The sequence below is a fragment of the Manacus candei genome, unplaced genomic scaffold (assembly GCF_025592945.1).
Source record: "Manacus candei isolate 608988 ecotype Guabito, Panama unplaced genomic scaffold, ASM2559294v1 h1tg000046l, whole genome shotgun sequence".
NCBI classification, from domain to species: Eukaryota; Metazoa; Chordata; class Aves; order Passeriformes; family Pipridae; genus Manacus; species Manacus candei.
This window is the reverse complement of record NW_026138094.1, coordinates 16,652,135-16,671,213: the sequence shown is the minus strand read 5'-3', so window position 1 is coordinate 16,671,213 and position 19,079 is coordinate 16,652,135. Positions and strand designations below refer to the sequence as shown.

Below are 19,079 nucleotides of genomic sequence, written 5' to 3'. Positions count from 1 at the left end.
CGAAGAACCTTCGGCGCTTCCATCGAATCACGGGCGAGGCCGCCGCCGTCCGGCCGCGTGCAACGGCGCCGCCGCGCGCTCGCGATGCCGCAGCGGCCACGAGCCCGCGCGCGGCAGCCCGCGCGCCACACCCGGGCGGTGCCTGCGCCGCACTGCGCATGCGCCGGGGGCCACCGGGACGGGACCCCCGCACACAGCCCGGGCCCGTCCCCGCACACAGCCCGGGCCGGTCGCCGTCAACAGAGCCGTTTATTGGCAGGGGGTGCAGGGCCGCAGGGCCCCCCCAGGGCTCAGGCCCTGGCCTCGATCATGGCCTCCATCATCCGGGCGCTGTTGGTGATGGCCGTGGTCAGGAAGATGAACTTGCATCCTACGAGATGTGACCTGTCAGTGCCCCGGCGATGCCCAGGGGCAGCCCCAGCGCTCCCAGCTCTGTCCCTGGCCATTTCCTGGAAGAGCCTCGTACCTCACCGCCCCCTTCCCCATGGACTTCAGCCAGCGCTAGCCCTGAGTGTGGCCCCTGCTCGGCCACACGCTGCGATGGTGGGACCCCCAGGTTGCTGCCTGCTCCCTGCCCCTCGCAGGCAGCTCCTACCTCTCTCTTTCCCCAGGAAACGGAGGGCAGCAATTTCGGAGAACGTGCAGCCCCCCAGGAAGACAGTGAGGATGACACGCTGGGACTCCCAGGCGGGATTGTCCTCCACGGTGCTGTCTGGATGGCACAGAGCATGGTGGGACCCCCGCCAGCCCCCAGCCTCCCCACCCCCAGCCCGGCCCAGCCGCTACCTGAGACCGAGAACTCGTTGCCATTGAGCAGCCGCACCACCTCCTCCAGGCCCTGCCAGCCCCGGCGCTCCAGCACCTGAGGGATGGGTGGGTCAGGCTGGCCACAGAGGCTGGGCATGGCTCGGGAGGCTCCGAGCAGCAGATGAGCATTATCAGCCTCAGCCCTGGGCAGAGGGACCCCCAGTGGACCCCCCGAGGGAGGTAGGGGCTCAAGGGGATGTGCCCAGTTCTCCCCCGCAGCAGGTGAGCTCACCTGCTCGATGATCTTGCAGCTCAGGGGCACGTAGGCCCCGCCGAAAACATACGCCATGTCCCGGGGCATTTTGAGGTCGTACTCACCCTCCACCCGGGGGATCTGCAGGGATAGGCAACACCAGGGGTATGGGACCAGCCTGGTTGGGGCCTCACCCCCCTTCAGAGGCACAGGGGGTGAGGAGGGACAGACACTCTGCCCCCACCTCCTGCCCCGCTGCCCCAGGACCAGCATTGCATAGCCTGGGCGGGCGGTGCATCGGGGGGCCATGGACAGAAACATCACTGCACCAGCACCCCAGCACCTCTCCATTGGCCCACGACAGAGGCCACAGGGCTGACCCCAGGACAGCTCTGTTTGAAGGGGGCAAGGCAAGCCCCAGCCCTCCACCACACTGGTCAAGGGCAGAGTGGGGAGCTGGCACTGCCCCCCAGTCCCAGGGAGAAGCCCACAGGCTGCCCAGAGTGGCTGCAGCAGCTCCAGCTCCAGCCCTGAGCAGTGTGTCTTGGAGATGTCAAGCCTGCAGCTCGGGCATGGGCTCTGCTCTGTGGCCAGCAAGCAGCCCCCAAGGACATACCAACCCCAGCTTCTTGCTTATGGCTCGGAAATTGCTCTTCCTGGCCAAAGAATTGAATGCATCTGTGATCTTTCCTGGAAAACATGGCATGGAGAAATGTTTCAGAGACCCTGCCTGGGTCCCAGCCCCAGGCTGGCAGCAGGATGTGCAGAGCTGTGGGCTCTGGAAGATGGCCATGGTGGCTGCCAGCCCCACTGCCCCTGTGGATAGCCCAGTGCCCTGCCTGCAGCACCACTGCTGAGGACACACTCAGTGCCTGGAGCCTCTACATTTGCCACGTGCTTCCAGCCAGCTCTAAGGCAGCAGCTTCTGTTGCCAGGCTCCCAAGGGCATGAGGGCAGCAGGCTGGCTCACCTGCAGCACGGTCTGTGACCAGCTTGCTGACTTTGCTCTCCACCGCTGTCAGGGTCTCCCCAGCCGCCTGCTCCGTCAGCAGCCCGATGCGCTTCAAGTTGTGGAAGGTCAGCAAGTGCTCGGGCCCATAGCTCTGGGAACAGAGCAGCCAGATCAGCATGGAGCCCTGGCTGCAAGCATGGGAAGGGTGTCCCTTCTGTAAGGGGGCACAGGCTGCTCAGAGCCCCCTGGCAGGCACAGGCAGAGCTCCTGGCTCAGGCAGAGCCTGTGGAGGCAGGGGCTATCCTTCAGAGACAAGGCTCACAGAGGCAGGGCCCATCCCTGGGGAGCACTGCTGCCCCGTGTCTTGTGGACAGAGCCATAGGGAGGAGAACCCCTGTCCCACACAGCCCTTGCTCTGTTGTGACTCTCTGAGCCCCTCACCTGCAGGTACTGGGTTTTCAGGGAGCGATAGTCTTTGGGGATGAGACCTGTGGGAAGCATCAGGTGAGCTCTGTGCCAGGGCTGGGGCCCAGTGCCACTGCTCCAGCCCAGCCCAGCCGGACACTCACCGTTCTCTGTGATGGACAGGAGGCACATGAGGCGCAGGCTCTCGATGGGGGACACCTGTGGGGAGCAGGTGGTGAGCAGGGGCAGGATAGGGCGGCCGGAGCAGCCGGTCCCACGGCCTCACCTGCCGGTCGATGTGCTCCTCAATGAAGCTGGTGCTCTCACGGATGTCGAAGCCCTCCAGCAGTGCTGTGGCGAGAGCACAGGCACTGTCACCCTGGACTCGTGCCAGCTCACCGAGCTGTGGTCTGGGCTTAGCTGCTCTCCCAGAGCCCTGAGGAACAGAGCCCCCACACCATCCCCCACACAGAGGGTACCTGACCCTATTTAGGATCTCAAGACATACCCCCACACAAAGAGACTGGGAGGACAGTGGCCATGCTGGGGACACCTGTGAGGCTGCCTGGGGTGAGCGGAGCTGTGGGACAGACTAGGATAGGGGTAGGTGCAGATGGGGGCAGGGAGCAGTACTCACAGTGTTCGGCCTTGATGGTCTCCTGGAAGTCCTGCTTGGTTTTCTTCTTCATGATGGACTCACAGGCACCGATATCTGTGGAACCAAGAGATGGCAGCTTTGTAGGGGAATGGGCTCTGCAGGGAGCTTGTCACCTCAGGCACTGGCACACACCAACGGCCCCTGCCGCCCTGCCCACTGCTTGGGTCACCTGCCCCTCCTGGGGACATGTAGGGCCCCCCGAGCTCCCCCCTTCCCCCAGAACTCAGGCACCTGCAATACAGCCAAGGACCCCTCCCTCCCCTCTGGTTCCTACGCAGGCTCAGCAGGCGATGCTCCTGCTTCAGTCCCTTCAGCTCCTGGGACACAAAGTCCTTCATCTGCTTGATGTCCATGCCCCGGCGCCGCTGCAGAAGGGAGAGAGCGTCAGGGAGGTGGCCTGGCTGCACACAGGGACAGTGCCGCGGGTGTCCCGCACGCCGGGTGACACTCACGTCGTACTGTGCCTGCAGGTTTCGTGACTTCTGGCTCAGGAAGCCGAACACGCTGGAGAAGTGCTCATTCCGGATCTGACTGAACACCTGCAGGAGCACCGCAGCTGTCAGGCCCAGCCGGCTGCACCCCCGGGGCCAGCGCCCACCAGCAGCCAGCCCCAAAGCCCTGGCCAGAGGCACGGCAGCCTGTGGTGATGCATCCCCCTGCACTATCATCTGAGAAATGCTCCTTAGGGATCAGCCTTTATGAACAGCACTTGGGTTGAGCTCTTCTCAAGCTTTTCAGAAGCACTGTCTGTTCCCAAGAATTAGTGCTGTCTAACAAGCTCTGTTTTTTTAACAAACAGCCTTGGAAACTTATTTTTCTTGCTTTATTGAACCCAAGTGGAATAATATTTTTATTATCAAACTTTCATAGAAAGTTACCGACCTGAATTGTGGCCAGGATGAAAAGTTACTATGAACCTTGTGACTCAACAGCAGTTGAGCCACAATATTCCTTTTTCATATTCCATATTCCATTTCATAGTCCATATTCCTTTTTTTCCTTACTCTTTCCTATCCTTTTCTCTGCCCCTATTGCCATCTCAGCCTCCATATATATATTTTTGGGTTGATTTTGAATTAGAGTGATTGTTTTGCCACCAAACTTTGTCAAGCTGTTGCTTTTATATTAAACATGTTTTTTCCAATACCTTTGATGGCGATTCCTTAAGCAACTTTAAAACACTCATTCACAAAACAGCCCCTGTGTGTGGGGACTCTGCCAAGTTCAGAAGTGGAGCTGCACCTGCAGACCATGTTTCCCTGGTCTCTGTGCCCCAGCTCATCCCAATCTGTACTCAGGGGGCCAGCAGCCCCTGGCCACTCCTGCTCAGGCTTAAGGGAGGGAATGCCCTGCTCTGCCTTCTCCCCCCATGAGGACCTGTTTCCCCTGAGGCTTGGGAGGACTCACTTTGTCCTGGGCATTGAGCAGCACCTTAATACTCTTGTCAGAAGAAGTGACATCTGGCCCAAAATCCACACTGCCTGCAGGGAAAAGTGAAGAGCTGCTTTGTCCCAGCCATAGTGGCATCCCCGCACACACCAGCCCTGCTGCAGCAGAGGCAGGGGATGTGGCCCAGCTGCTTGGTCAGAGCAAGGGCTGTCCTTGTGGACGACCTCCAGCAGCACCTCACATCAGGACTGTCCCTGTGGGAACGGCCCTGTGCACGACAGTGCCGGGCACAAACCCTGTGGACTCTGGGCAGGGGGGTGCAGAGCCCCATGCCACCCCTGTCCTGAGTGCGGAGCCCCCGGCTGCCCCATCACCGTCCCTGGGCACCCACCGCACTTGATACGGAAGGTGTCGTCCACCAGCCCCTCATAGACCACCTGGGAGCAGAGCGCTGTCACGTAGTCCACATCTGCAAGGAGAGCCAGTGCCAGGCTGCCCTCCTGGGGGCTCTCCCTGCCCCTCCACCGCTGCCCAAACTGCTCCCCCCTGGCCACTCTCACCAGCTGCTCCCACCCCAGCCCACCTCTGTCCATGAGGAAGACATGTCCAATCTCGGGCTTCCTGCCCTGGCCTTCACCCTCGCTCTCCTCCTCCAGGTCCCGCCACAGCTCATGGCTCATCTGTCGGGGGCAGAATGTGCCAGGGTGGGGGTGCAGCCAAGGCACGGCCAGGATGTCCCACGGGGGACACTGAGGCTCATGATGGAGGACAGGCACAAGCGTTCCCCCCTCCAGGACACACCCCAGTGAGCAGGAGCCGCTGCTCTCCTGCCCACCCTTGGCACATGGGACCCCCAAAAGCCTGCCGAGCTCCCAGCGCCATCCAGAGGTGTGCCAGCTCTGCCACACAGCTGAAGGGGACCTGAGGGACTCCCAGTACCGGCTGTACCTTGGCACAGCGGCCGATGCCATAGGCCTTCCCAAAAGGGCCGTACAGGGAGTTCAGCAACTGCAGGGCTCTGGCAACGGGGTTGATCCAGCGGTGATCCCCCTCCTGTGGGACCAGGGAGCGTGTGTGGGCAGCTGGCTGGGAATGACTGCCAGGAGACTGGACTGGGGACAGAATGGGCCCTGGGCTGGGCGCTTCCAGGAGGTACGTGCACAGGAATACACACAGGAACATGCTGGGATGCCCCAAAGCTGCTCCAAAGGGAGCAGAGGGGCAAGCACAGGGTGGGAGCAGCCACTACCCCCAAAAGGCACCCCTGGGGAGCAGACAGGACCCGTGGTGTGGCTGAGGGGCCAAGCAGGACATCACACCTGCTCTCCAAATGCTGCCCTTGTCCCAAGACACAGGGGACACGATAGGCTGCCACCCACCACGTCCCACTGACCAGGAAATAGTCGCGGAAGAACTCAGGCAGCTCCATGCTGATGATATCTTCGTCCAGGGGCAGCAGGTAGAAAGACCATTCATCACAGGTGACATCTGGGTTTGGGGCAGGGAGAGGGGACCGTTACCCATCCCTGTGCATGAACAGCCCCAGGGATCGTGACAACCCCAAAACAGGGTGTCAGAGAGACAGGATGGGTGGCAGGGCCCTCTCTCTTCCCGGCAGGCAGAGGAGAGGGGCTGGTGCTGTGGTGGGCACATGCCTGCCCACAGACTGGCAGCTACCCTCAAAGCAACTCGTGTTCCCTGCCCACACAGGGATCCCTATACTGGGATTCAACCGGAACCCTGCGGTGCCAGAGCTACCCTGAGCCAGCATCACAGCTCCACTCACCACCAAAGACCCCCTCTTCCTCCAGCACCATCTCACAAGCATAGAACTGGAAGAGAAGGGGAGACTCTCAGGACCAGGTAGGCTCTGAGCGGGAGAAGCTCTGGAGCGACCCAGCTCCTTCCCAGGCATCATAACACTTGATTTTAGTTAAACATTCCTGGGCTAGCGACACACAACTTTTGGTGCCAACAGATGGGGTGGGAGGTGCAAAGGCTGGGCAGGCACAGTATGATGTGGGAACGGGCAGCGGGGTCGCACTGACCTTCTGGGGGCTGAAGATGATCTTGTACTTCCTGCTTCTCCCCGACATCTTGTCAGCATTGACAATATCTGTGGACACCCCGTACAGCCCCTGCACAGCTGCCCCCCCTCGGCCCGGGGCCCCACAGCTCACGGGGCCCCAACGCCCCGGGCACAAGTGAGGCCTCGGGCACGGGGCTCGTCTGGAGCCCCTCTCAGGCCCGCTCCCAGCGGTGGCCCAGAGCACCGGAACCCGGCGAGGGACGCCTGCCCCCGGTGCCGCACTCACCAGCGATGAACCTCATCGTCCTGACCCGCGGCCGCACCAGGAAGCAGAACCTGCATTACAGAGGGGAGCGAGGGCTCCTCGTACCTGGCCCTGCCTGCGCTGGGCCCTTCCCGTCCACGGCCGTGCCTGGGCTGTGCAGCTGCCGCCGGGGCCGGGCCGGGCACTCACTGGTCGCTGGCGCCGGGGGCCGGCCGGGTCTCCACCTTGTACAGCTTGTCCACGTCGTGCTGCTGCGGGGACACGGCGGGCTCAGCGCGGCCGGGGGGGGGGGGGGGGTGGGCCGCCCGCCGCGCCCTGCGGTACCTTCAGGATGGACACGTTGGCGATGCGGTCCAAGGGGCTCATCAGGTCGGCCTCGATGAAAAGGTCCTTCTTCCCGGGGAGCTGCGGGCAGGGTGCGCGTGGGCTGGGACCCACCGCCCGCCCCGGGGCCCGGCCCCGCCCGAGCCCACCCCAGCCCCGCCACCCCGCCGCGGCACCCCTGTCCCGCGGCCTCGGACCTGCTCCAGCAGGTAGACGAGCTGGTCCCGCGCCAGCCGCTTCAGGATCCCGAAGTCGGGCGGCTCGGGCGCGTCGCGGCGCCCGGCGAAAGCCATGGCGGGGGCCGGCGCGGCGCCCGGAACGCCCGAGCGCGGCCGCGGCGCGGCCGGAACCCGCAGCGGCGGAAGCGAGCGACACCATAGCAACGCAGGACGCTAAGCTGCACGCACGTTTATTGGCCGCCCCGCAGTCGCGTGGTCACGCCGCGCTCCTCGAACAGGCGCTGCAGCGCCCCCTCCAGGGGCGCGCTGGTCCCGCGCAGCCCGGACACCACGAGCGCCGCCCACCGGAAGTACTCCTGCACGCGCTCCGCCGACCACCCTGCGGAAACATGACGTCACTTCCGGCTGGAGCCGCCCCGGCCCTGACCTCTGTACCGGGACAGACCCAGACATCACCACCCCACAGACACATCGGGACAAACCGAGACATCACCACACACACTAGGACAGAGCAAGACATTGAGCCAGCAGTGTGCCCAGGTGGCCAGAAGGCCAATGGCATCCTGGCCTGTATCAGGGACAGTATGGCCAACAGGTCCAGGGAAGTGATTCTTCCCCTGGACTCAGTGCTGAGGCCACACCTTGAGTGCTGTGTCCAGTTCTGGGCCCCTCAGTTCAGGAAGGATATTGAGGTGCTGGAGCAGGTCCAGAGAAGAGCAACAAGCCTGGGGAAGGGACTGGAGCACGAGTGCTGTGAGGAGAGGCTGAGGGAGCTGGGGCTGTTCAGCCTGGAGAAGAGAAGGCTCGGGGGAGACCTCATCATTCTTTACAACTCCCTGAAAGGAGGTTGTAGCCAGGTGGGGGTTGGTCTCTTCTCCCAGGCAGCTATCAGTAAGACAAGAGGGCTGGGTCTTAAGCTCTGCCAGGGGAGGTTTAGGTTAGATATTAGGAAGAAACTCTTTACGGAGAGGGTGCTCAGCCATTGGAATGGGCTGCCCAGGGAAGTAGTGGATTCTCCATCCCTGGAGGTTTTTAGGATGAGACTGGATGTGGCACTTAGTGCCATGGTCTAGTAACCACGGCAGTAGTGGATCAAGGGTTGGACTTGATCTCAGAGGTCCTTTCCAACCCGGCTGATTCTGTGATCCTATGACCACCACACACACCCCGGGACAGACTGAGACATCACTACACACACACCCACACCGGGACACCGGCACACAACAGGACAGATGCTCCCCACACTGCCCCTGGCTGGAGCCACCCCAGGTCCGGGGTGACCTCGGCAGGTCTGTCCTTCTGTGCAGGGCGCAGGACCAGCCCTGCCCCAGGCAGAGCAGCTGCCCTGGGCACGGCCAGGCCCTGCCATGGTACCTTGGGGGGTGCAGCGGTTCAGGTCCCGCAGGTTGTACAGCTTGTCTGCCAGCTGGACCAGCTTGGCACGGGGGCTGCAGCCGGGCGCCCGCTCCACTTGCAGCCGCTTGCGCTCCATCTTGGGCAGCATCTTGTCGTCTGTCACCTCCTCCACCACGCGCCTCACATCCACCCCGAACCGCTCCTCGATCTCAGACAGCGTGGTGTCTGTGTCCTCCACCGTGTCATGCAGGAGGGCGGCCTGGGGCCAGGGAGGGTCAAGGGGGCCAGAGGGTCCAGGCCAGGCCCTGCCACAGCAGTAGCAGGCAGGGGAAGGCATGGCCTTACCTGCAGCACCACGATGTCCGTCACACCAGCCTCGTGTGCCAGGATCCTGGCGACGCCTGCGGCCAGAACAGAGAGCTGGGAACGGGCACGGGGGCAGAAAGGGCAGCTCTGGGCCAGGACAGCTGCTCCTTGGGTTACACAGGGGCTGCACTGCCCAGAGGCCAAGGAGGGGTCCCCAAGATCCACCCTGGGCACATCCTGAGGGGTGAATCCTTAGGCTGGGCAAGCAGGCAACTCCCGGAGGCTGGCACCGCCCCCAAGGGTCCCCTCATCAGCTCCCATGGGCACCGTCCACTGCAGGGCACCAGCGTGGGGGGAGCACCCACAGCAGAACACGTGGCTAGGGCAGGGGCTCAGGGACGTGGGATGGGAGAGGGGACACGGCTTTCCCCAGGGGCCGGGATGAGGGGCTCCCGTGGGCGGGCGGCACTCAGGGGCAGGAGGGGTCCTGAGGATCCCTCCGGAGCAGGACGCGGTGCCGGGGGGTTCCGCACCAATGGGGTGGTTGATGAAGGGGGTGCCTTCGGGGTCCTTCCGCCGCTGCTCCTTGTGCTTCCTGGCCGCGAAGTCCGCGGCCTCCAGCAGCCGCGCCACGTCCGAGCCCATCCCCGGCAGCTCGGAGCCCATGCCCGGCAGCTCGAATCCCGTCCCCGCCACCTCGCAGCCCGTGCCCGGCGCGGCGGAAGCGGCGCGATCGGAGGCGGGTCCCAACACCGTTTATTGCGCGCCGGGCCCCGGCCCGCCCCAGCCCCGCGGCAGTCGGTACAGCAGCGTCCCGTCGGGGGCGCGCACCTCGCGCTCGTGCCCCGGTGCCGCCGCGACGGCGCTCAGCGCCCGCCGGTCCTGCCGCAGGCGGCGGCGCGGCGAAGGGCAGCCGCGGCTCCGCAGCACTCGCCGCACCACGTCGGTGCTGACGCCGAACCCCTGGGCCAGGCGCTCCAGCGGCCACTCTTCGGGTAGCTCCTGCCGCAGGAACCTGCGGGCACGGGCACGGTCACCGGGGCGGTCACCGGGAGCGGCGCGAACCTCCCATCCCCGCGCTCACCGCATCTGCTCCATCGCCTGCCAGGTCAGGACGCGCTCGGGGGCTCCGCGCCCCCCGCCCAGCTCCCGCCGCAGCCGCTCCATCCGCGCCGCCACCCGCCGCCGCCGCCCCCTGTGGGGGACACACGTGAGCGCCCGGCCCGGCCCGGCCCGGTCCCGGCCCAGCCGCCCCGCACCTCTCCGCCTCCTCCAGCGCCGGGTCCGGCGGCTCCGGGTCTCCGGGCCACGCCGCCGCCGCCCGCCGCGGGGTCCTGGCGAGGAGCGCGGCCGCCCGCAGCCCTGGCCGCAGCAGCGCCGCCATGACCGGCAGCGGGAACGGGCGGGGCCGGCGGGGGGCGGCCCCGGCGGGATCCACAGCGAGGGGGCCTGTGGCGGGCCCGGCTGCAGCCGCGGGGGCACAGCCAGGAGTGTGGGCACAGGCACCAGCCCCTGGCCCGGCAGAGGTGAAGCTGCCCGGGGCGCGTGGCCAGACCCGGGCGGGGCCCAGGCTCCGGTCAGGGGGCTCCACAGCCGGCCCCGGGGCTGATGGGGATAGCCAACCTATCCAGCAGCCCTGGCTGTCCAGCGAGCACCCACAAGAGGAAGGCTGAGCCTTCGGCCACGTTACTTGTGCCTTTCATGCTGGACGTGTGTGACACACTGGCACAGTGAGGCTCTGCCATGGTGTGAGGCACGTGTGTGCTGCACATGAGCGGCGGCGGTGGCGGGGAGCTCCTGGACCACAGCACAGCTGAAGATGCCATCGTCTTTGATCTCCCCCGGGCTGGCTGGGGATGCTGGGGGACAGCTGCCTGCATGGGAGGACGACGGGCTGGCAGCATCACCTGGAACAGCACAGACAGATGTGGGTCTGTCTGCAGACCGGGCAGCTCTGTGGGTCAGCAGTCCCCACTGCCCTCCCCGGTGGGGCTTGGCCCTGGCAGCTCCCCCTCTGGCCCTGCTGCCCCAGCCTTATGGCTGCCAAGTGGGTGGAGCTGATGCTGGGAAGCAGAGCAGGGCTGGGTGAGGGGTGGTGGGACTGTGGGCAGAGAGCAGCATGGGCCTGTTGGGGGCCGTGCTATGTCTCCATGTCCCCTCTGTACCCACTGCAGCTAACGCACCCCTTCGACTGTCCCATCTGCTGTGCTTCCAATTCACTCTCTCCCATACATCGGGGCTTCTCACGCTCCCTCCTCCCCATACATCAACCCTTGGTTCTGGGAATCCACCCGCATTCATCCCTGCCCCTGCGAATGGGATGCTGATGGCCTCCAGCAGAGACTTCCAGCGGTCATCAGTGCCCTGAGCAGAGCACAGCAGCCCCTCCTTAGGGTCCCAGCACCCCTGGCACTCTGAGCTTCATCCAGCCTGCCCACTCCTCCCACCCTGGTAAGGCCAGGAGTATCCATGGGAAGGTGATGTGTACTCACAGCCTTCAGCCTGTGTTCTGGCACCAGGGAGCTGCTGGTCTCTCAGCAGCAGCCCCTCGGGGTGGGTGACGGCTGCCCGTGCTGCCCGGCCCCGCAGCCAGCCCCCGCCCAGCACCCGGGAGCCCTCGTGCCGCGTGTGGTACGGGACACTCCGGCCTCGAACACAGAGGGTGTCCACGTCGTTGGGGGCTGGGCCCAGCGTGTCTGGCTGCAGGGCTTCGGCTCTGACCCAGTGTCCCGAGGCATGGGCTGGGCCTCCCAGAACTGAGATGACCATCATTAAGTCATGGGGGTCCTGGTTCCCAAGGGCATCCCATGGAAACTGCAGCTGGAAGGAGGGAAGGCAAGTGGCCATGGCTTAGCTCTGGAGGCCTTGGCAGGAGATGGGGAGAAAAAGTCTTTTCTAGTTGTGTACAGGTGTTCACTAAAGCATCCCCTGCACGTTGTCCCCAGGTACATCCCCACAACCATCCCAGACTCACATCACCCCAGGAGCACAGCAGCTGATCTGCCGGCAGTGGAGCCGGGACCCCCATCCTGCCCCAGACACTCAGTGCCCTATTCACTCCTCACCATCCTCCTGCCTTGGCTGTGGGTGGGTCTGGGTGACCCCGTTACCTGGCTCCGGAGGGTGCAGGATCCCTGGCTGTCAGCTGTGGGGAGCAGCCGAGAGAGCTGGTTGGTGATGCCCAGGTCTCGGATCAGCTTCTCACGCTGCAGCAGAGCATTCACTCTCCTCTTCTCCTCGTGTTCCACAATGTCCTGGGGCTGCATGGAGTCATACTGCACGTGCTGCACCTCGGCAGAGAAACACCTGAGCTACAGCAAAGCTGAACCTGGGATAACGCACAGGTGAGACAAAGCCATGGGCTGCTCCAACCCTGGGGAGAGTCACAGACTTGGGGTGGGATGGAGATCCTAGTGGGAGCCACAACAGGAAAGGACAACACTGGTGCTTGCAAGTCCTGCCCACCACAAGCTGTCGATTTTCTGGACTTCATACAGGGAATCAAACCTGGAATTTCTGCTCCATGGGAGCATCCATGGCCCAGCATGGCTCCCAGAGCCATGTCACTGCCTCGGAGAGCCCATGGACAATGCTGACATTGAGATACCTTTCTATCCCATGTCTTGGTGCTTCTGTGAGTGAGGTGGGTTGTAGAAGCTGTGCTTCTATTCTGGATCCTCTCTGTTTTCTTCTTCCTGGTGGCAGCTTCCAGCTTTTCATTTTTCAGGCGAATCTCCTCCAGCTGCTGCCTGCCACAGAACAGCAGAGTCACTCACTGCTCAGTCAGAGCCACAACAGCGAAAGGCTGTAGGGCAGCCTTTGACCTGAAGACATTTACTGCAGGCCAAAGTTCTGTCTAAACAGCCCCTAATAGAAGTGTGCCAAGAGATAGGCCAGGGATGCTTGTAAAGAGACTTTTAAAAAGAGAAATGGGCTTAGATTAGGCCGTGCCTAACAGAAGGGAGTGGGACATTTGGGACATGGTTTCTCCAGGGTCCAAAAGTCAATGGAGCGCTGCCCTTGCCTCTCTGGGGTCCATCCGAAAGGAACTGCTTTGCTGTGGTGCCACAGCACGTGCAGGCTCCTTCCCTTCCCCTCCTGCTCTCCCCACTTGCTTACACCTGCCAAGCAGCAGAGTGGCTCCCCAGGAGGGCTCAGGAGCGAGTGGTGTCCATACCCCCCGTGAGGAGAGGGTTTCCACAGGAGCAGTGTACCTGGCATGCTCCTCTCGTGCCTTGGAGGCTGCCGTTTCCTGGAAGAGGGACCTGCCCTGGTGGAAGAAGGGCTCGTATTTCTCTGTGCCAGGTGCTGGGTAGATGCGCCGGAAGCCGCCCAGGTGCTCATTCTCGTAGGTCTCGGCCTGTGCCAGCCAGGCAGCCTGGCTGCTCTCCTGCTCCCTGCGCCTGCAGCCGGAGGGAGGACAGGGAGCTGCGACAGGGAGCTGCGACAGGGAGCTCCGGGGCAGGCAGAGCACAGGGCTGACATGCTTGGTGTTTCCATATGGAAACAGCAGCTGGAGAGAGTCCCCGCTTTGCCTGCAAGGCAGCAGGCTCTCTAAACACTGGCCTTGTGAAAGGGCATGCAGACAGAGGAGGGGGAAACCCTCAACCCTGGAAAGGAATCCTGCTCTGGAGAAGGGTCCATGCCCTCAGCTGCTCCTGGTCCCTGAGGCAGGGCTGTGGTCCCTCCTGTAAGCATCCCTGCCAGCCCAGGGACACTGGCCCTGCCTGTCTGCACCGAGGCATGTGACAAGCAGGTGCTGATCAATGGGGATGTCTCTGTTGGGGCACAGAGCACTAGGTGTCACAAATCTCTTGGCACCCAGAGAGGAGCCCTTAGCTCTTCCTTCCAGGATGCAGATGGCTTGGGAGAGCTCAGAGGCTGCACAGTGCCATGGGGTCTGGGAGCTTCATCTGCCAGCCCTGGCATTATCCTGCTCTGCCATGCCCTGTCTCTCCTCACTGGAGACGTGCAGCACTGAGGGAAACAGCAATACCTGGACTCACGGAGAGTCTGGGTCTGGTTGGCCTGAAGGAGCCGCTCCTTTACCCGCCGCTTGTCTTCCTCCAGCACCTTCCTTCTGTCACAGGCGTGCACATTGATCAGGTTGAAGGTGTCACACAGAAGGGCATCCTTCACCTCACGGTCTAGCTGAGAGTCTGTGCAGAAGCTGGGAGAGTGGTTCACCTGCCAAGACAAGCAAGTAACCTAACCTGGTACCCCAGCTCCCAGCCCATGGCCCCGGCCGCCCCCCACACTATCCATGGATGCTCTTCTCTATGTCAGTGACAGGAAGCAGGAGGCCACACACAGCACTCTGTCCCTGCAGTGTGGTGCCTACTGTGCCACAGGTCACGCAGATCCCATCCCACAGGCTGCAAGTAGAGGGCAGCTGTCACAAACTCAGGGTGCTCTTACAGGAAAAGGGGTCCTAAGGTTTGGGAAATTCCCTGCTGTTAGAGGGTGTGCAGAAAACTGGTTGTCTTGGATCCCACTCACAGCAGGGTGCTTGGCTTCACAGCCTGGTTAATTCTGTGAGTGAGGTGGCCCTTTTGAATCAAACGAGTCCTGTTCATCCCAACCCCCCTGTCCTGAGGCCTCTCCCAGGTTTTAGTTGTCTGCTCCTCCCTCACCTCCAGCAGCCACGGCTTCAGCCTTCTGTCCAGCAAAATGTCAAAGCCCAGGATCTCGAAGCAGGCGCAGCCGGCAGCGTGGTTGGGGAAGCAGCTCTGGTAGTGGTGCTTCACCACAGGGTGAGCCGAAATCAGTGTCTTTATGACAATGTCATCAATATCTGCCCAGAGCTTTGTTGTGTCGTAGCTGTGCTCTGCCATCCAGGTGTTCAGGGTGGACAGCTTCCTGCATGGGGACAGGAGGTGGTAAGGGCTGAGCTGTGCCACCCCAGGGAAGATGAGGTAAACCAGAGTCCCACAGCATTCCTGTGGTGTCTGGATGTGCCAGTACCTCTTGCTGCCCATTGTGTCATCCTGGACGAAGTTCTCATTGTGCTTGTTGATTGCATAATTGGTCAGATGCATGCAGATGTCACCCTAGCAGGAAACCAGGAGAGACATTCATTCACTCTGAACCACGCAGCGAGAACAGAAACAGCCCCACCAGACAATCCCAGGTCCTTCTTTTCCGCCTGATGCATGGGCAGAGCAGGAATGGTGTGGAATGGAGCACGCTCCTCAGGGCCAGGAGCAGTAGGTGATGGCCAGAGGCACCAGGGGGGCTCTGGCCTGCAGGTTTTCAACACCTGCTAGGGTGAGACCCCGAGAAACGAGATCTGAGTTTATTGTTGACCCAGTTTTGAACATGAGGTTGGAGACCTTCCAGTATTCCTTCAATGCAAAACAACTCTATGATTTTGTGGTAATGTCAGTAAACAGCCCAAATGTGAGGCTAGATCTGGGGGCAGATCTATTTCAGACCCTCCTGAAATACCTCCTGTGAGGAGAACAAGGAAGGGGTACAGAGGGAGAACAGGAAAGCAGCAAGCTGGGATCCCTGCAGCCCCCAGCCTTTTCGAGGCCTGGAATGCCCCTAGGACAAGTTAGGGATTGACACCTACAGATACTATGTGAGGTTTTTTGAAACATCCTTTTTTTTTACCAGGTTTCTGCTGCTGCGATCGATGTACCTCATGGTGGCAAACCGGGCCAGGCCCTCCTTGTAGAGAAAAACCCTCAGCGGGTCACAGGATGTGACCAGCACATAGATGCGCATGTCAAACTTGAAGCCATCAATGAGGAAGGGCTGTGAGGAAAGTCAGGAGCAAGGGTGAGATCAGGAACTGCCCCATCTGCCTGTGCTGCTCTTTGGCAGCAGAGGAGAGGGGAGAGCTCTGGCCATGCCCCTGCTGTGCCACAGCCACCCCCAGCAGACCCGGGGAGACATGGGAAGGATGTGGGATTCTGGCAGAACGAGGAGGCTGGAATACTCTCCTGGTGTTCCAGGACTCTCCCGGTACCTCAGAGATGTACTGCTGACAGATCATGCGCTCCCCGTGCTTGATCTCCTCCGGGTGGTGGGTTATGAAGATCCCTTTTCCCTGGCAGCTGTTGTCGGGCTTGCAGATGAATGTTCTGGTTTTCCTCATGGATCTGTAGGCATGGAAATCTCCATAGCTGTGCAAGGAAGGGGTGATGGTCACCAGCTGCAAAAAACACCCTCTGAACTCTAACCGGTGGGTACTGAAACCATGGCACTGTGGGCCAGTACAAATCAAATGTCCTCAGGGGAGATATAGAACCTCCATTCCTGATCTACAAGAGTCACAGATTGGTCCCTGTGTGACCTGACTCAGCTCTCCCAGTCCCACCTTTTCCTTGTACACATCTGCACCTGTACCAGGAGGTCCGTGGCAGAGGTCACCACGATAACGTGCCGGAGCCAGTAAGATTTGGGCTCTGGTGCCCAGAGGGAGCAGGCGAGCAGGCTACCCCTGCCAGTGTGAGCCCGTCCCCGTGGCGCTGTCCCACACTACTCACTCGGCTGGCAGGCACCACGTGCGGGGGAAGATGTTGTACTCCTCGGGGAAGAGCCGGAGCATGCGGTTCAGGTTGCGAGCCAGCAGGTCCTTACGGCAGAGCTCAATCATGCCTGGGAAGTGGTTGATTTTCTGAAAGAGGGGCAGAAAAAGCCAGATCAGCAGAGGCCCCACACGGATGCATCCTCCCCGCCCTGCGGAGAACCGGCAGCAGAGCAGGCAGGAGGCTGGGCCTGCAGCTGCCTTGAACTGCTGCTGAGGGGCAAGACTGCACTACAGCTGCTCTATCTGAGCGTCACCAGTGATTTATCTGCTCCATCTCAGCCCTGGAGCTCTCCCTGCCCAGAGCACCACAGAAACCATTTGTCATCCCAGCCCATTTATTTCACAGCACGGTACAGGGCTGGCAGTGTTCCCACTCCTACTGCAGCTGCTGAGTTCTCCTGAGGCACCGACCACAGACACGGCACAAGGAAAGGTGCGAAGCCGAGGCACAGATGAGTAACAGGCACTGCTTTGGATGCCTCTGTTCCACTCTGCCATATGCTATTCCATCAACAGTCCCCGTGTTACCCTCCTCCCTGAGCGATTCCTGCTGGACAGCCCATTTGTTTACCTGGAACCGCTTCATTTCCATGAGGCGCTCCAGAGACACCGAGCTGTCTGTCCAGCACACTGTCCACTCCTCGTTCTCTCCCGCTTCCTTCAGCCCGCAGTGCTGCGCCGCCCGCCGCACTGTGCCAAGGCAAGCGGTGACAGGGGCAGGCAGGGGAGCCACAGTGACTGACAAACCCCCAAAATAACCAGGACGTGGAACAAACCTCTCCGGGCTGCACTTCTCTCAGAAGTACAAGGTATTGGCGGGACCCTTTGGGAGGTGTCAGGAACACCAGCTTTACCTGGCCTACCCCCCAGCCTCTGGCTGAAGATGTTCTGGGTGCTCTCAGCCCTCTAATTCCACCTGCCTTGGGATGCCAGGGCCACTTGACAGCAGAGCTGAACCTGCCACGGGTTTGATACTTCACAGGCAGGTACAAGTCTTAGGAAAGTGTGTCTTTAATCTCCAAATCCAAGGTCTTTTGGCAGCAGAAGACAGCTCTGGGGCAAAGGGTCTCTGTTGGGATGGTTCATGTTAGTGCCAAGTCTGAATTTGGCCCTCGCAGGGCTGGGGAGGTGATGGAGGTCTGTGCACACCAAGACACCTTAGCGAAGTGGCTTAATAACACCCCCCAAGGGCCAGGAGTTAGTTCTTTTAAGATCCAGCTTGTGGCAGGAAAGAAAAGCGGGACAGGGGAGGGGAACCAGCTCCTTGGAGTCACTGGGGATGGATGGCACAGGGGGAGGTTCAAGGTATGGATCCTGACTGTTCCACCACCAGCTTTACCTGAAACAGTTGAGAGCCCTTAGGTCCTGTTCCCGAGCCCAGGTACCCCCTTGCACTGTACCTGACTGAACCCTTCTCGCCCACTTTAGCAGACACCTGGCAAACACAGGTGTGGGGGGATGTTGAGGGCTTATGCTGCTGTTACACATTTTAAACCACGGGAAACCTCAGTCCAACGTGTGACAAACTCCCCACTACCACAGGGGCCCAGTCACTGGGCACCAGTAAATAAAACAGTGAGAACTGGATGCCAACAGTGCTCCTGGCTGCACAGGCACCCACAGAGCCTGCAGGGGTGGGCTGGGCCCCTCAGGGACCCCACAGGGACCCTGCAGCCCCTCAGACTTACCGCTTTCGTACCTGCAGCCGCTCAGGTTGATGGAGGGGACACTGGAATTGAGAGAGATGAGAAGACGGGCTCAGCGAGGGAGTGGGCACGGGATGGATGGGGGACACAGCCCGATCCCTCACACAGACGCAGCACAGCAGTCAGGTCTGACCGGGTACAGCCCTGAGATGGGGCACAGGGGTCCCGGGCACGGGGCCGCGCCTGGGTGCGTCACATGGGAGATCGCTGGGGCAGTTTCAGGGGAACTGTTTATTGTGGGTCCCCGGACAAGCTCCCGAGGGCTGGGGGCGGCGGGCCCCGGCAGGGCAGTGCCCGCGGGGAGCAGCGGGGCCGGGCTACACCGGGACCGAGCACGACTGAGGCAGCGGGAGGCGCCCCGGGGTAGGGCTGGAAGGGCTCTCCCCGGGCCCTGCCGAGGGTCTGCGGCCCAGCACTCGCCTGCGCTTCCTCCGCGTCTCGGGGCCGACGGGGGCACCGGAACGGTCCGGAGGGACCGCGGCGGCGGCCGCCTCCTCCTCGCCCGGTGGGGTTTCAGGGGCGGCTTCCTCGCCCGGTGGGGTTCCCGAGGGCGGTCCCGGTCCCGGCCCCCCCCCGCCACCGCCCGCCGCCATCGCGCCACTCCCAGGGCCGCCGCGTTCCCATGGCGACAAGGCTATAGAGACGCGGGCGGTGCCAGCCAGAGCGGCCCCGCTGAGGGCACGTGACTGTCAGTTCCGCAGTCCTCCCGCCGCGCAGCGGCCCCTGGTGGGTGGTACCGGGAACCGCGCCGGTGCCACCAGCCCTGCAGCAGCTGTGCCGGTGCCATCAGCTCTCCAGCAGCCGTGCCCGTTCCTGTCCCAGTGTCGGTCCCGGTGCCATCAGCTCTCCAGCAGCCGTGCCCGTTCCTGTCCCAGTGTCGGTCCCGGTGCCATCAGCTCTCCAGCAGCCGTGCCCGTTCCTGTCCCAATGTCGGTCCCGGTGCCATCAGCTCTCCAGCAGCCGTGCCCGTTCC

The 19,079-nt window shown here is 62.3% G+C and overlaps 3 protein-coding genes across 3 annotated transcripts; all 3 read right to left on the bottom strand.

Annotated features, from left to right (window-relative positions):
- Positions 1 to 230: 230 nt before the first annotated feature.
- On the bottom strand, positions 231 to 7,385 carry VPS33B (VPS33B late endosome and lysosome associated). Its single transcript, XM_051796754.1, has 23 exons — positions 7,220 to 7,385; positions 7,023 to 7,103; positions 6,888 to 6,949; positions 6,720 to 6,769; positions 6,453 to 6,520; positions 6,191 to 6,236; positions 5,798 to 5,892; positions 5,353 to 5,457; positions 4,988 to 5,084; positions 4,796 to 4,873; positions 4,423 to 4,496; positions 3,468 to 3,554; positions 3,290 to 3,380; positions 2,995 to 3,069; positions 2,644 to 2,708; positions 2,522 to 2,576; positions 2,394 to 2,440; positions 1,971 to 2,103; positions 1,617 to 1,690; positions 1,040 to 1,141; positions 787 to 862; positions 596 to 712; positions 231 to 370 (listed from the first exon to the last, which is right to left on the bottom strand). The coding sequence occupies exons 1-23, from the start codon at positions 7,313 to 7,315 to the stop codon at positions 291 to 293; spliced, it is 1,854 nt and encodes a 617-aa protein (XP_051652714.1). The 5' UTR covers positions 7,316 to 7,385; the 3' UTR covers positions 231 to 290.
- A 42-nt stretch (positions 7,386 to 7,427) lies between these two features.
- Positions 7,428 to 9,539, bottom strand: HDDC3 (HD domain containing 3). The gene is made up of 4 exons (XM_051796772.1): positions 9,397 to 9,539; positions 8,903 to 8,958; positions 8,576 to 8,816; positions 7,428 to 7,580 (listed from the first exon to the last, which is right to left on the bottom strand). The coding sequence occupies exons 1-4, from the start codon at positions 9,527 to 9,529 to the stop codon at positions 7,432 to 7,434; spliced, it is 579 nt and encodes a 192-aa protein (XP_051652732.1). The 5' UTR covers positions 9,530 to 9,539; the 3' UTR covers positions 7,428 to 7,431.
- A 57-nt stretch (positions 9,540 to 9,596) lies between these two features.
- On the bottom strand, positions 9,597 to 18,709 carry LOC127475338 (tubulin polyglutamylase TTLL13-like). Its single transcript, XM_051797068.1, has 16 exons — positions 18,527 to 18,709; positions 18,089 to 18,129; positions 16,812 to 17,090; positions 16,357 to 16,549; positions 15,837 to 15,993; positions 15,479 to 15,622; positions 14,828 to 14,913; positions 14,497 to 14,722; positions 13,860 to 14,050; positions 13,078 to 13,266; positions 12,471 to 12,612; positions 11,974 to 12,153; positions 11,356 to 11,683; positions 10,554 to 10,770; positions 9,948 to 10,058; positions 9,597 to 9,878 (listed from the first exon to the last, which is right to left on the bottom strand). Exons 1-16 carry the CDS (start codon positions 18,697 to 18,699, stop codon positions 9,620 to 9,622), a joined length of 2,916 nt encoding a protein of 971 aa, XP_051653028.1. The 5' UTR covers positions 18,700 to 18,709; the 3' UTR covers positions 9,597 to 9,619.
- Positions 18,710 to 19,079: the final 370 nt, after the last annotated feature.

Coding starts and splice junctions, on each gene's coding strand:
- VPS33B (XM_051796754.1), bottom strand. CDS start 7,315: ATGGCTTTCGCCGGGCGCCGCGACGCGCCCGAGCCGCCCGACTTCGGG. Junction 6,950..7,022: donor CCAACGTGTCCATCCTGAAG/GTACCGCAGGGC, acceptor GTGTCCCCGCAG/CAGCACGACGTGGACAAGCT. Junction 3,555..4,422: donor TGCTCAATGCCCAGGACAAA/GTGAGTCCTCCC, acceptor GTGCTCCTGCAG/GTGTTCAGTCAGATCCGGAA.
- HDDC3 (XM_051796772.1), bottom strand. CDS start 9,529: ATGGGCTCCGAGCTGCCGGGGATGGGCTCGGACGTGGCGCGGCTGCTG. Junction 8,817..8,902: donor CGGACATCGTGGTGCTGCAG/GTAAGGCCATGC, acceptor CCCTGGCCCCAG/GCCGCCCTCCTGCATGACAC. Junction 7,581..8,575: donor GAACCGCTGCACCCCCCAAG/GTACCATGGCAG, acceptor ATGTTTCCGCAG/GGTGGTCGGCGGAGCGCGTG.
- LOC127475338 (XM_051797068.1), bottom strand. CDS start 18,699: ATGGCGGCGGGCGGTGGCGGGGGGGGGCCGGGACCGGGACCGCCCTCG. Junction 14,914..15,478: donor ATCGCAGCAGCAGAAACCTG/GTAAAAAAAAAG, acceptor GTTTCCTGCTAG/GGTGACATCTGCATGCATCT. Junction 9,879..9,947: donor CAGGCGATGGAGCAGATGCG/GTGAGCGCGGGG, acceptor CCGTGCCCGCAG/GTTCCTGCGGCAGGAGCTAC.